General features: G+C 35.5%; 1 protein-coding gene across 4 annotated transcripts in view; it reads left to right on the plus strand.

Annotated features, from left to right (window-relative positions):
* LOC149797456 (protein mono-ADP-ribosyltransferase PARP15-like) overlaps nt 1-13,260 on the plus strand; it is a 99,565-nt gene extending 86,305 nt beyond the window's left edge. For 3 of the 4 annotated variants that reach the window (XM_089962265.1, XM_089962266.1, XM_089962269.1), the window contains 7 exons: nt 4,736-4,827; nt 5,778-6,011; nt 6,436-6,663; nt 8,514-8,607; nt 9,352-9,524; nt 10,181-10,625; nt 11,150-13,260. In XM_089962265.1, coding sequence (XP_089818391.1) covers nt 4,736-4,827; nt 5,778-6,011; nt 6,436-6,663; nt 8,514-8,607; nt 9,352-9,524; nt 10,181-10,625; nt 11,150-11,394 — 1,511 coding nt within the window. In that variant the 3' untranslated portion in view covers nt 11,395-13,260. The remainder of the gene's footprint in view (nt 1-4,735; nt 4,828-5,777; nt 6,012-6,435; nt 6,664-8,513; nt 8,608-9,351; nt 9,525-10,180; nt 10,626-11,149) is intronic. The other variant, XM_089962267.1, reaches the window with a different exon arrangement.
* The last annotated feature ends 248 nt before the right edge of the window (nt 13,261-13,508 follow it).

Genomic DNA, 13,508 nt, shown 5'->3' on the forward strand with positions numbered 1-13,508 from the left:
AACTCCAATATCATTAGTATCTTCAACCTTCAAGCTAATTTCTTGTAATTATACGCCATAAAATTTGTTTGAAGATAAAAGGAAACGTTTTTGTCTAGGTTGTGCTTTTGGAATTATTTCTTTAAAATGTTGGCATACGACTAATTGTAAGCATTTGAGGTTTTAAAGTCAACTTCTGTGCGTAGTCAAAAACAGTTTCCGATACGATTGAAACAGTATACATCGACATATCAATTACTGAAATCGACCTTAGCATCATCCAATCTGACTTTCACAATCAACAGCTAGACGCAGTAGTCTCCCTACTTATAAATAATTGTTTCTTCTCTCGCAAACTTAGATTTGAACCAGTAATATTACGTCTGACAGTACAGCGTATTAGTTGTCACGGCTGTGGCTTGTAGGTTATGAATATAAATGAAAACGACGTACTTAGTGTTAAGAAATCGTTTATAGAACACGAAATGGGCCTTCCCCTTTCATGAGGCAATATCGGAAAATACACAAGTACTTTTTTTATTTCATGAAATGGTAAGTACAAATAATAATTGCAGGCCAGCCGGATATTTCCAGCTCTTTCCTTCGAAATATTCCATTCTATTAGCAAAAGCTTTGCTGACCCATTGATGATTAGATTAAACTCTCTCTAAATTTACACGCATGCAAGATCGACCGTTTTGATACAGTCTGAATCAATTGTGGCTGTTGTAATCAAGTAGCTAGATTTATTTAGTCAGGATAGTATAGGTCAATTCAGGAACGTTGGCTGTCTTGTAGTTTGTATACAGCTTAATGAACGTGTACACGTTTTGAATACTTTCGTAGTTTAATAATCGTTGGGTGGGAATTTATTTTATGTCCATTGCTTTCAAAATCCTGGGAATAGAGGCTGTGCGTTTGGATATGCGCCAAAAAGGGGTTTCTTTTGGAGTTGCTTTCTCTGCGATAATATAAACAAAACTGAATTGCAGATTGAAATCTTTTATTTCATACTCATAAATTAATTGTACAATTATGAAAATGATTCTGCAAACGTTCAAAGTAAGTAAACATTTCTTCCTTCATCTTAAGGTTTTGACACTTCTTTCCTGTAAGTGTTGCTCACACTTGATCCGACATGAATGTTACGAATGATTTAATTATTGTTTGTATTATCGTGCTATAGAAATGTAACAAACAATCTGATCTGATCTGTTCACGTTCTTTCCGCTGTATCCAACTAATTATCAGAGAAGCAGATACATATTTGGCCCTCAATATAAGCCTCAGGTCTGTTTAGGACGAAGCAATATACTAACCTTCACGAGCGAAGATGCATCGGTCATATGAGAAGTTATATAACCCACATACCGAAAATATTCGGTGAAGAGGACGTGCTGTAAATCTTAAATTTCATTTATGAATACACTGATCAAGCCAATTTTGAAGCTTTAACCTGGAAACTTCTTTGTGAAAAATGAGTATCACGAAACAAACCTTCTCTCATTCATTAACATCCTTAAGCTGCAACAGGGAATATGTTTAAAATCTCGTGTTAAGGTAACAAATAAACATTACTAGCCAGGCCAAACTGCTCATTTCCATGACACTACACGAATACACTAAAACGTTATTCTGCACAATAGGAGCCAGACAAGTATGCAACAAAAACTACTCAGGGTATTATTCATTTTAAACGTTCTCCACATAATTTTTCCTGAATTGAATGACGGGTACTTTTGTGTAATGTAGAGTCATATATTGCAAAAGCGGCTAATGGGTACTGATGAGTCATGTGTTGTAAAAACGGTTAATTGTGAAACAGAAATAAATGCAAAATAAATGACAGATTCAAACAAACACAGTCGGTACTGCTTTTCATAAGATATAGAAACGTTTTATTCCCGTATTTGCAATGCCACCTGCCATGACCCCTTCACCACCTCGCAACAGACAAGTGGAGATAACCAAACTCGCTCTGCTAAAAAAAAACATTAGTTGTGTCGCATCTTATCTATAAGTAGCTTATCAAACAGCTTTCATCACTGTGATTATACCATATTATGTCAACCATTGGACAATGTTGTTTCCCATCATCTACATAACTGTATGATGTTGCCGTAACTATTCATGGCCTCAAACAAGAGATGTTGTGGTACAAAATAGATGACGACGGCTGGCCTTGCACGTATATGTTTCACAGTTCGCTGACTTCATTCATGCCCAGCGATTAAACCAGCACTATTTCAGTACGGAGATACATAATACATTTATAAAACACGTTCAAAAATCGATGTTTGTAAAGTTTTAATTATCAAATTAAAAGTTCTCTAACGTTTCTGAGAAAATATCAAATGTGCACTTTTCTCTCCTTAGATGAAAAGTCTAATGAAATATGCTTGTATCGTGATGTAAACATTATTTTTACCAGTTGATATATACTTGATGCATTACGCTCTGTGGTGGAAATCAATGGAAATAGTTAAATAATAAAACTATTTCGAAGACATGAAACTCAGTCTAAGCTGGGGATATGCTATTACTATCGGTCTGTCTGTCATTAAGTTTGGCGTTTGTTTGTCCGTCCGCTGGTATGCATGTCTTTACAATATATTTCCTTCTATATGGCTGGTTGGAAATTAAGCATGCTGGATACATGGGATGGTCGTAGGGAAACCATCTTTCGACAAGACGATTAATTTGTGTTCCTATCTCCCTGAGTTCCCTGGTCAACGATGTGGGTCAACCTCAGATATATAAGAATTGCAACTGTTCGTGTTATTTCAAAAGTATTATATTATTGGACCAAATATTATATATGGAGTAATAGACGGATGACGTATGATGCATACGATGCGCTTGATGCTGAGTCACGGCCTGTAAGGATTATGAATGATTAAATGAAGAGAATTTGCCATGATGAGCATTTATAAATACTAACACATCACTGTTTATGAGAGTATTGATGACTCAACATATTTGGTTAAGATTATTCAATTCTTTAGAAAGCTTAGATGACGTTAGAATGTATTGTCTGAACAAAATATTTAGTTAGTTTCCTTGTTAGAACAGAACAACTTTAATACTAATAATACTAATAATACTAATAATAAGTCATTTGTATTGCGCTTAATCTTCAGAAGCTCTGAACGCTTTACAACATTAAACAAAACCTATAACATAATAAGAACATATATAACGTTATTATTAGAAAACACAAACACCGTGATATTGGAAAACATAAAACGATGCTCAATATATTTAAGGTAGAAAACATTATTACGTCTTTAGGTTTGTTCTTGCAATCGAAATAGGTGAGTTTTAAGAGCACTCTTGAAAGGAATCACTGTGTCTTTGTGTACATGTTCAGTGGGCAATTCGTTCGTTCATCGTTGCTGCGCCCTGGTATGCAAACGAATGTAGCACAGAGAATAAATGTTGTGTTTGATTCTGGATAGAATGGATAGCCAGTGCAGGGTACTGAGCAGCGTGGATGTGTACTCCGGGCAGCTGTATTATGAACATCTTGAAGGCTCTGGAGTAGATATTCCGACAAAACGAGACATAATTGAGTTAAAATAGTCCAGTCTTGAAAGTACTAATCAACACACAAGTGCTTTAGTGGCATTAACCAAAAGACATTTGCGAATTGAGCTGATGCGACTCAGCTCAAGATATGCGGCACTGCATATATTCATGACATGTTGGTGCAATGTGAGAGTACTTTCCAGAGTAACACCTAGGTTTCGCAATGACTGTGAATTTAATGTTGGTGTGCTGATAATTCTTGTTTGAGGTAAAGGATGTGAATGACAAGACATTGTGTTGAGATCAGAATGGTCTCCGTTTTATCATAATTCATCTGCAACTTGTTATATGTCATCCATGTTTTTACCCAGACGGGTGGATAGATTTGTATATTTAGTTGTCTTCAGGGTACAAGTGATGAGACACTGGATGACGATATATGACAATTCTGAGTTCGGCTGAGTGTATAGCATGAATAAAACAGGTCCAAGAACAGACCCTTGTAAAACACGTAAATCAACTGGGCTGGAGTGTATTCCATTTCCGGACACAAGTTGTGTCCTCTTGACCTAGTAGGACTTGAACCATAGTAAGGCTGTGTCATGAATGCCAAAATGCACGCTGGAGACTGTGAAATTATATATAATGGGTTATTGTGTCAAATGCTGCAGACAAACAGTTAGGATGAGGGATGTAATACTTCCGCTATAATATGCGATTACAAGTCAGTTTTGTTTTATATGTAGATTTTAAAGAAATAATGAGCTTGATTACAACTGGATTTACAACCCAGAAAAGAATTTTCCCCAGATTCTTAAAGATAGCTTCACTAACCAAACCACGGTTATTTTTAAAGGATATATTGGTTTCCATGTATTCCTAAATATACCTTTAAAGAAAAGGCTTGTAACAAATCTTAAAATCTCAAAATAGACACTTTGCAATGCACATACTATAACGGTTTTACACTTCAAGAGGACATGCATTCTTTTTAGATAAACCGAAAGACATAATTAGATAGATAAATTGCTTTCGAATCGCAATATATGAGATTATAGATTTCATGTGGGACATTTCAACTCATGTAGGTCCGGGGCAGTAGTTAAAAGAAACAAAGGCTGTTAAATTGGGTTTCGGAGTTAATGAAAATGTATACACTTAGAAAAATAAATACACGAGTGATTCGATTACTTAATCAGGTTTTATATCATTGTTGCTCCTATTTCAGCGGCAAACAAGACACAAGTTGAAGGAAATGTTTCAGTGAATCAAGGAAGTAATTCCGTGAAGATATACAGCGGGACACTGGCAGACTGGAGGGTAGGACTGATTCCCTTACCAAATAATATAATGTTGTTTTTATTTAAAAAATATTGATTATTTATTAATATTATTACTGATATACTTTTGTGATTCTGATTCTACTTTGTATTTGCAAAAAGTCAAACAATATAGTTATGACATCGAGTAATAATCAAACGAAACCACTCCGGTGGCCTATTTGTTACAGCGTCCGCCCAGGCCGAGTCACGCCAAATACTTACACAATTGGTACTAACAGTTGCCTCGCTTGGCGCTCAGCGTTAAGAGATTATTGTTAGAACTGGACGGCTGGTGCCTTATAACGTGACTGGGTGGGACATGTCTGCAGCATGATGCCCTAGTGCTAAACATCACTATAAACAGCAACACTTCAGTTATCGTAGCGGTATGACTGAGACATTGTTAAAACTAGGTTAAAAATCCGAATCACACACACATTCACAAACACACAAAGACACACAAACAGACGCGCACACACTAATTAAACTGATAAAAAGACTCAGATAGTTTGGATATCCTGATTAAACTATGTTAATGAAAAGAGAACAACTGCAGATAATATCTGTGATTCAAAATAACATAACATTTAATACTAATTAGTATTGAATTTAATGATAATAGACAGGCAGGGCAAAGCACATTATTAAAACATGATTGCAGCGAAGATGATAGCTGTCTAATCCAAACAAATGAAAGAATTAGCATATCCGTTAAAGGAAACTTAGTTCCAATTATTGTCAAATTACTTTCTGGTCGCGAACCATTTCACCTAATAAGTGTTCGTTAACTCTGCGCCTCGAATTCATTCCATTCATTGAAGGGAGCACGATTTGACATTTTCAGTTGCACTCAGAAATATGGAACCGTTTACGTTATCGGAGAAAAGCTAGCAACATATGTTACATATAAAAACCATTGGTTGTATTGACTCCTTGCCTTAATTACAGGCTGATGTACTGGTGTGCAGCTGCTCTCCTGATCTTAACCTGAGCAAAGGCGGACTTGCACAGTCCCTTCTGCAGAAAGCAGGGTCTCAGCTACAGGACGAATGCAAAGTCAAGTACCCACATGGAATCCAAAAAGAGCAAGTTGCAGTTGCTAAGGGTTACAATCTTTACTGTAAGAAGGTTTATTTTGGTACTTTACCATCCTGGAGTGGAGACGGTTCAACTTGCAAGAAGGTATAAACATGTTTCTTTTGCTTCTGTCATATAATAATAAACACTTCTTTCTTATTGTGTCACTATGTTTTATTTTTTATTTCCTCATTACATGTTACCCTGTTTCTGGTCTGGAAAGTTAACTTATTAACGCTTGACTTTCTTCCAGATTGGAAACGACAGAGGTGTTTAATCTATTTCATTTAATTGTCATTAATTATTATTAGTAAGTATTAGTGGCGTATTAATTAAATAATATACATATAGCTTTAAATAATTAAGGGAAATATTCATCTTGATAGTTTTGTTTCTTGTTTAGTCTTTCTGCACATGTTTTAAATATCACTACGATTTGTCATATTCCACAAAATTATGTACTAAAGTTCGTATAAAAAAACTGTTTTTCGTTTCTATTACTTAACTGATTGAATTGTTTTCTTGATAGGAACTAGCTGCCTTTGTTTGTGAGTGTCTGAAACTGGCGCATTTATACAATATGAAGTCGGTAGCTTTTCCCGCTCTTGGTACCGGCAATTTGAAGTACCCACCACAAGTGAGTGCCAGCATTATTCGCACATGTGTAGAAGACTTCTGCAAGCAATATCCTTCTTCTAACTTCCTTATATACATTGTGGTCTACGACCAAAGGTTGGACGTGAAAACGGTGAAACAGGTACAACCATATTATCATGAATGTAGTTTTGAAAGATCGTAGAGTATTTTACTCTGATTGATTCCTACATATCTACTTAATATAAAAATCGCTGACTGTTATACATATTTACTTATAATATATATATATATATATATATATATATATATATATATATATATATATTAGGTACTTGTTCAATTCATGTAACGGAACATTTGTGTGTATACTCCTATATAGTCGATATCAACGGATATCACTGCATGCATACTATTTGTGCAGCAACACAAGCAGTACGTGGATGAAGGCTTGCGACTATTCCATTTTAAGGTCAAAAGTCCAAGTTGGGGTCGTCGGTAGTAATTCCATTCTAAGATCAAACATCCAACTAACGCTCATCGGGAATAATACCCCTCTAAGGTCAAACGTCCAAGTAATGTTCATCGGGAATAAATTCACTCTAAGGTCAAACGTACAAGTTGGGATCATTGGGAATAATTCCACCATAAGTTCAACGTCCAAGTAACGCTCATCGAGAATGATTCCACTCTTCGGTCAAACGTCCAAGTAACGATCATCGAGAATCGTTCCACTCAAACGTCCAAATAATGCTCATCGGGAATAATTCTACTTTTACGTCACAACGTCTAAGTAACGCTCATTAGGAATATTTTCACTCTTAGGTCAAACGTCCAAGTAACGCTCATTGGGAATAATTCCACTCTAAGGTCAAACGACCTAGTAACTCTCATCAGGAATAATTTCACTCTAAGGTCAAACGTCCAAGTAACGCTCATCGGGAATAATTCGACTATACGGTCAAACGTTCAAGTTGGGCTCACCGGGAATAATTCCACTCCGAGGTCAAACGTCCAAGTAACGCTCATCGGGAATAATTTCACTCTAGAGTCAAACATCCAAGTAACGCCCATCAAGGGTGAGTCCACTCTAAGGTCAAGCATCCAAATAACGCTCATCAGGAATAATTACACTCTAAGGTCAAATATCCAAGTAACGCTCATCAAGAATGATTCCACTCTAAGTTCAAACGTCTAAGTAACGCTTATCGGAAATGATTCCACTCTAAGGTCAAACGTCCAAGCAACGTCCAAGTTTCACTCAACAGGAATAATTTAACTCTCAGGTCAAACGTCCAAGTAACGCTCATCAAGAATAAGTCCACTCTAAGATCAAACTTCCATGTAATGCTCACGATGAATAATTCCTCTCTAAGGTCATACGTCCAAGTAACGCCAATCGAGAATGATTCCATTCTAAGGTGAAACGTACAAAAAACGCTCATCGTGAATAATATTCATAATGTTTTCTTTCTTTAGACTTTAGGTTTGACTTTATTTCACTGAAAGTAATTGTAAAACTGTTATCATAAATGTAGTAGTAGTCTTGCATTTCATTGGTTACTGTTGTTAGTTACTTTAATACTAACATATCACATTTAAGTAATATTTCCTTATTGAAATGGCAATATGAGTGGCTAGGCACTTCCCAATATACATTGCCTGGACTATGCGGTTCACATGGTCCGAGCCAAAGTCTATTTCCGTTCGAGGCCCCGTCAATAAATCAATATATACCTAATAATATTGCAATCGTATCGCTTTATTGCAATGAATGATATTTTGCTTCATTCTCCTTGCGTGTCACGCTACTTAACATGCTTATCGTGACACTATCCACAAATATGGATACAGGGTGGTCACTATCATAAATGTTGACAATGGAGTATGTAGCTTTGAATTATCGAATGCTATTTAATTGTATGGTTCATTTAAAATGAGCCGTCCTGTACGATCCTATTCATCATATTATATGATATGGTTGTGAATATCATATCCAATGATACTTTTCAGGCGTTTGATCAGGAATGGACGAGTAGAGCAGGGAACCCTCTTATAATCCAGTGTTCGTCTCTTCAGCTCCCTCTTCGTCTTCTACCTCCTCAAGGTAAGAAGATATGACCATAATCAGAAAACCAAATGCATTTCTAAACACTCATAATTTTCGTTGGGCCACATTTATTCCGTTAGTACATGTAATATAAATACTTAGTTGAAAGGGATGTGGATGAATCGTATACACGCTGCAGTAAGTAACATCAAACATCATCAACACCCTGCTTAATTAATGACCAATACCTTAGTTATTATTGTACAACACAAATTGTATGTTGGACATGCAAATTACGAGAAAATACAAAAGAACACAAGATATAAATTGATACTGAATACAAAGATTAGCTGCGAATCAAGCATTATATGGTTGTACGAAATTTCAGATTGCACAGGCTGCTTCAATGCAGCTCCGTTTGACGTAATGCCCGTTAGTCCCAGTCTACGTATATCAGTTTCCTTCTCAAATGATTACATCTTTATATGGTATGGATCACTATAATTATCATACAGGAGCGCTATCTATCAGCAGACATAATTGATGAGCGAGTTTCATTCTGGTATTGCAAATTCTTTTTCCGAATTGTTGGAATTTAATTACTTTGTTGAAACGTGAAATAATGTTATGAAACACCCCAAGCTTTTAACTGGCTCATATGCTCTACCTGAACTTACATTCCCGTAGAATTACATGTTATGATACAATACAACATGCAAAACAAACTTAGGTTACACTGGTACGTTTGCCTACACGACTAACACTTACATAAAGTTTGTATACTTTCTTCATCGGCCCCAGTACCAGCTACACATAAACCAAAATCTAAAGCAAAACCGAGTCGGAAGGATATCAAGGAGTACTTTACTTATAAGTATCAGTCGGAACCAAAGACACCAAAGTATTGGGAAAAGTTTCATCACATGAAGACAGTCAAGAAATGGAACTGTAGCAAGGGCGATCTGTCCCTACAGGTATAGTATGACTGGTGGAAGCGAAATAAAATATGTCTTTCCAATTGAATAATAGATTATATCATAAACTCTCTGATATTTCCTTTCCTTTTTTAGATCTGTCCAAACACACTTGAATTGGAGATGATAAAGATTTTAAAACTTTTTTCTCGCTTACATAACATCTTTAATAGCTTTGTGCTCTCCTGATTTTAAGGCATTCAAAGGTTGGGCTGCACTAGGGTTACTAAATAAAGCAAAACAATGCATTGTTTTAATTAAGTTCAGAGCATACTATTTGCTAAATAAGAAATTAAGCTTTCTACGCACATAAATATGTATTCGACATTAAAGGAATTCGAATGATATCATTTCCGACATGTCTTGATATATTGTATTATATGTGACGTGTGGAAACATTATCATTGTGCTCCTAAATGTAACTTGACAGGTTCTGTCCCATATAACGCTATACAATTACAAATGATACAATATATCATCAAGTATCTTATTGCATTACAAAGTTATGGTCTAATCAACATACTGATAATACACAGAATAAGTATGGTCATAAACAGGTAATTATTAAATTTGGTTGAGACTGACGTTTTAAAAGTAATTTAAACACACGTGTTATCATTTATAACATTTCTGCTTCTAATAGTATACATTTTTAGATTTTTCAAGTGACAGGATCAGCTTTGAGCGACATTATAGAGCTAGTAAATGATACATTAAAAGAACAACCATCCTCAGACTTTACAAACATTACGGTCAAGGAGGTCCAGCGATTGGAGAACTTGCAACTATTTGAAACGTATGCCAGCTTCCGGAATTTTCAGTTCTCAAAAGTGTCCAAAACAGGGAAACTACCACCTTTAGAACATATAATGCAGAGCAAGAAGGGTCTGCCTCTGACCTTCAAACGTTTGAAACGTGGCTGTATATTAGATCAGAATATCTACCCTGAGGTTAATGAACATTACCTTTTTCATGGTACAAAAGCAGTCAGTCTCGAAAGCATCTTTCAGCAAGGCCTTGACAACCGTCTGGCAGGCAGTGGTTGCTTTGGAAATGGTATCTACTGCGCCGAAACGCCAGCAAAGAGTAACATGTATACAGGTGTGTACATACCATTAATCGACATTGGGGCTGTGATGATGATGATGATGATGATGATGATGATGAATAATCATTTTTATTTACACTGTGTTTATGATGCCGATAAGACCAAAGTTATTGCTATATCAATGAATTTATCCCACAAGGAATGCTTCCTATGTTTCACGAAATGTTTGCTATGATTAATCTAACTACTTGCATGCCAATCAAATTCATCCTATATACAATACCTTCATTCGTGTTCTCTGATACGTTATATAAGATACATCGACTCTGACATTATTGAATTATTACTAACCATTGATATTGTTAAGAACAATATGGTATGTATCATTTTGAGCCAATTTGTCATGAAGAATGTATTTCTGGGCAGTAGTACTGTGTCCCAATGTTGACGAAACTTATGACTTGAGATCACATGCCTATCGCCCTGTAATAAACTTTTTGTCTTTTTACAGTATCTGCTACATATTGTTGATTGTACAAACTGTAATGAACCACTAAAAGCCAAATCTTTTTCATAGATCAAGCTGAAGAGAAGAAAATGTTCCTGGTTCGGGCGTGCCTTGGAGAAATTTACATTCACAATGGCGAAAATTACAAGTTCAAGCGAGCTCCCTGCAAAACATGCCAAAAAGATCAGTGTTCATGCGGCAAGCCTTTGTATAACTCTATTGTTGCTGAGGGAAAACTACCCTATAGAGAATTTATTCTTTATGACAGATACCAGGTCTATCCTGAGTACCTTATTACTTACACTTGTAGCTGAAAATGTCCTTATTACATGAGTCATGCAGACAATTCACTCAGCATACATTAACGCCGTTCATTTCGCTGCTGAAACGAAGAATGCATCATAAAAGGTCTTGATGTTATCCACCCTAACTATATAATACTTGGTTTAATATGGATAAAAACAAATCAGGAAAGTTTCTTTTTAGAGAATACCTGTTAAGATTCAGCTCTGACAATTCTTATATTTTTGTATAATTATTCTACAATGTTATGATTTACATGTGTATTTTTATCAGGAGATTGAGGAGTTTCACAGAAAGGATTCCCGTCTTTAGCCATGAAAGGATTCCCATGTATTGATAATTGACATCTACAGCGACTCCTTAATTTCTAGCTGAGTCAAAGAAAAAGAAACATTAAGTTTATAGTAATACCCTTAAAATATTGTTTTCTTAACAAACGTTAAGGATTCCAATGTATTGCTAATTAACATGTATACCGACTCCTTAATTTCTAGCCGAGTCAAAGAAAAAGAAACATTAAGTTTATAGGTAATACCCTTAAAGTATTGTTTTCTTAACAAACGTTTTGAAGGATTTGCAGACGATCTCGTATGGCACGTTAATAACTAATAACTAGGGGTAGGAGTGAGGGTGAGCAATCTGACGAAGTCATTCTCGTAGTCTTGTTTAGTGAAGTTAAATTTTCAATACCCATAATTAAAGCAGTACAAAAAGCTAATTACTTTAAACCCTACCATGGGAATTGCATCATTCTTATGGATATTATGTATTCGTTGTCAATAGTAATTGAGTATCTAATATGAAGTAGTCTCAAGCTCACACTCAAACCAAACTATACATTCGAAAGTCTGGAGTGCTGATGTGAAATCAGTGACCAGTCAGTGAAGTCCCGAGATTCCAAAACAATTCTACCGTCCGGGCTCAGAGTTAACTCAAATTCCCAAGACCTAATTGATTAGCAATTTGAATTCAGACTGAGTGCATCTACTTTATAATCCTTGAGTCAGATCACATAATTTATAATCCAATATGAGTCTGTAAATGGATGTCTTTAATACTTTGAGCGCAGGCACCGTCTTTTAGTTGCGTGTTAACTGACAACTTGCAGCTAATCATGGATTTTACGTGGTAAAATCTCATTTTATTCCCTGTGTAAATCATTGTGGTTCTATTTGGGTTCAATATCTACGAAAAAGAGTTTGTTTATAAAAAACATATGTATATTAACATTATTAAATTGATTATTTAAAGTTTTTAAACCGCATGTTAATTGTTATGCATTTGTGAGGATTAATTGTGTAAACGAGTTTAGCATTGCGTTCATTATTGACAATGTTTATTTTTATTCGAAACATTTTAAGATGTTTCATTGCATCTGTGGTAATTTTTAATGTATACGCATTTTACTGAAAGTGGTTCTTATATATTTGTGGGTAGGTCATTTCTGACTTGAAATGCGGCAAATTCGCTACTATGAAGCAATAAAACGTAAAATACCCCACCCCACGCCGTTAGCAATATCGATAGGGATGCTAGTCAAATTGTCTCGTTGGTTGTTACTCTACAGTATGTCATGCCATGTTATTATGACATTCCCTTTTTCAGCCAGTAGCAGTGACAACAACAGTAAAATATGCTATTCATTTCCTTCTATCAGTGTTTGATTGTTGTTGTCGCAGAATTCTGAGTTTTAACATTTCGAGGATTCTTGTGCACCTAACGTGATATTTACTTTTTTAGAAACGTAATAGCTGTAAGATCACGATTAATTATTCATCCTCTAACTTTGATTGCTGCTGTGATTTTCTATTGAATTCATGGCGTTTATGCAAATAATAAAATAACCACGTGGACTGAAATAAAATGTTGATTGTGCATCTTAGTTGAGTAATGTGTCTTCTTGTTTGACAGTCATTAAAGATCCATAGAGCTTCTTTTTCTTCTGAAATGATTTGAAGCACCTAAATCTTGAAGTAATGGCCCAGCCTTATGAATGAAATTGCTAAAGCTTCCTTAAACACACACAGTCACACAAACTCTTATTGTCAATATTAATACTCTCGATTTCGTGCCATTGAAAAATAAGAATAAGTTACACCGATGTCCATCTATTCAAGGGGAATGG

The sequence above is a fragment of the Sinohyriopsis cumingii genome, chromosome 6 (assembly GCF_028554795.1).
Source record: "Sinohyriopsis cumingii isolate HCF-2022 chromosome 6, ASM2855479v2, whole genome shotgun sequence".
In the NCBI taxonomy this organism is placed as follows: Eukaryota; Metazoa; Mollusca; class Bivalvia; order Unionida; family Unionidae; genus Sinohyriopsis; species Sinohyriopsis cumingii.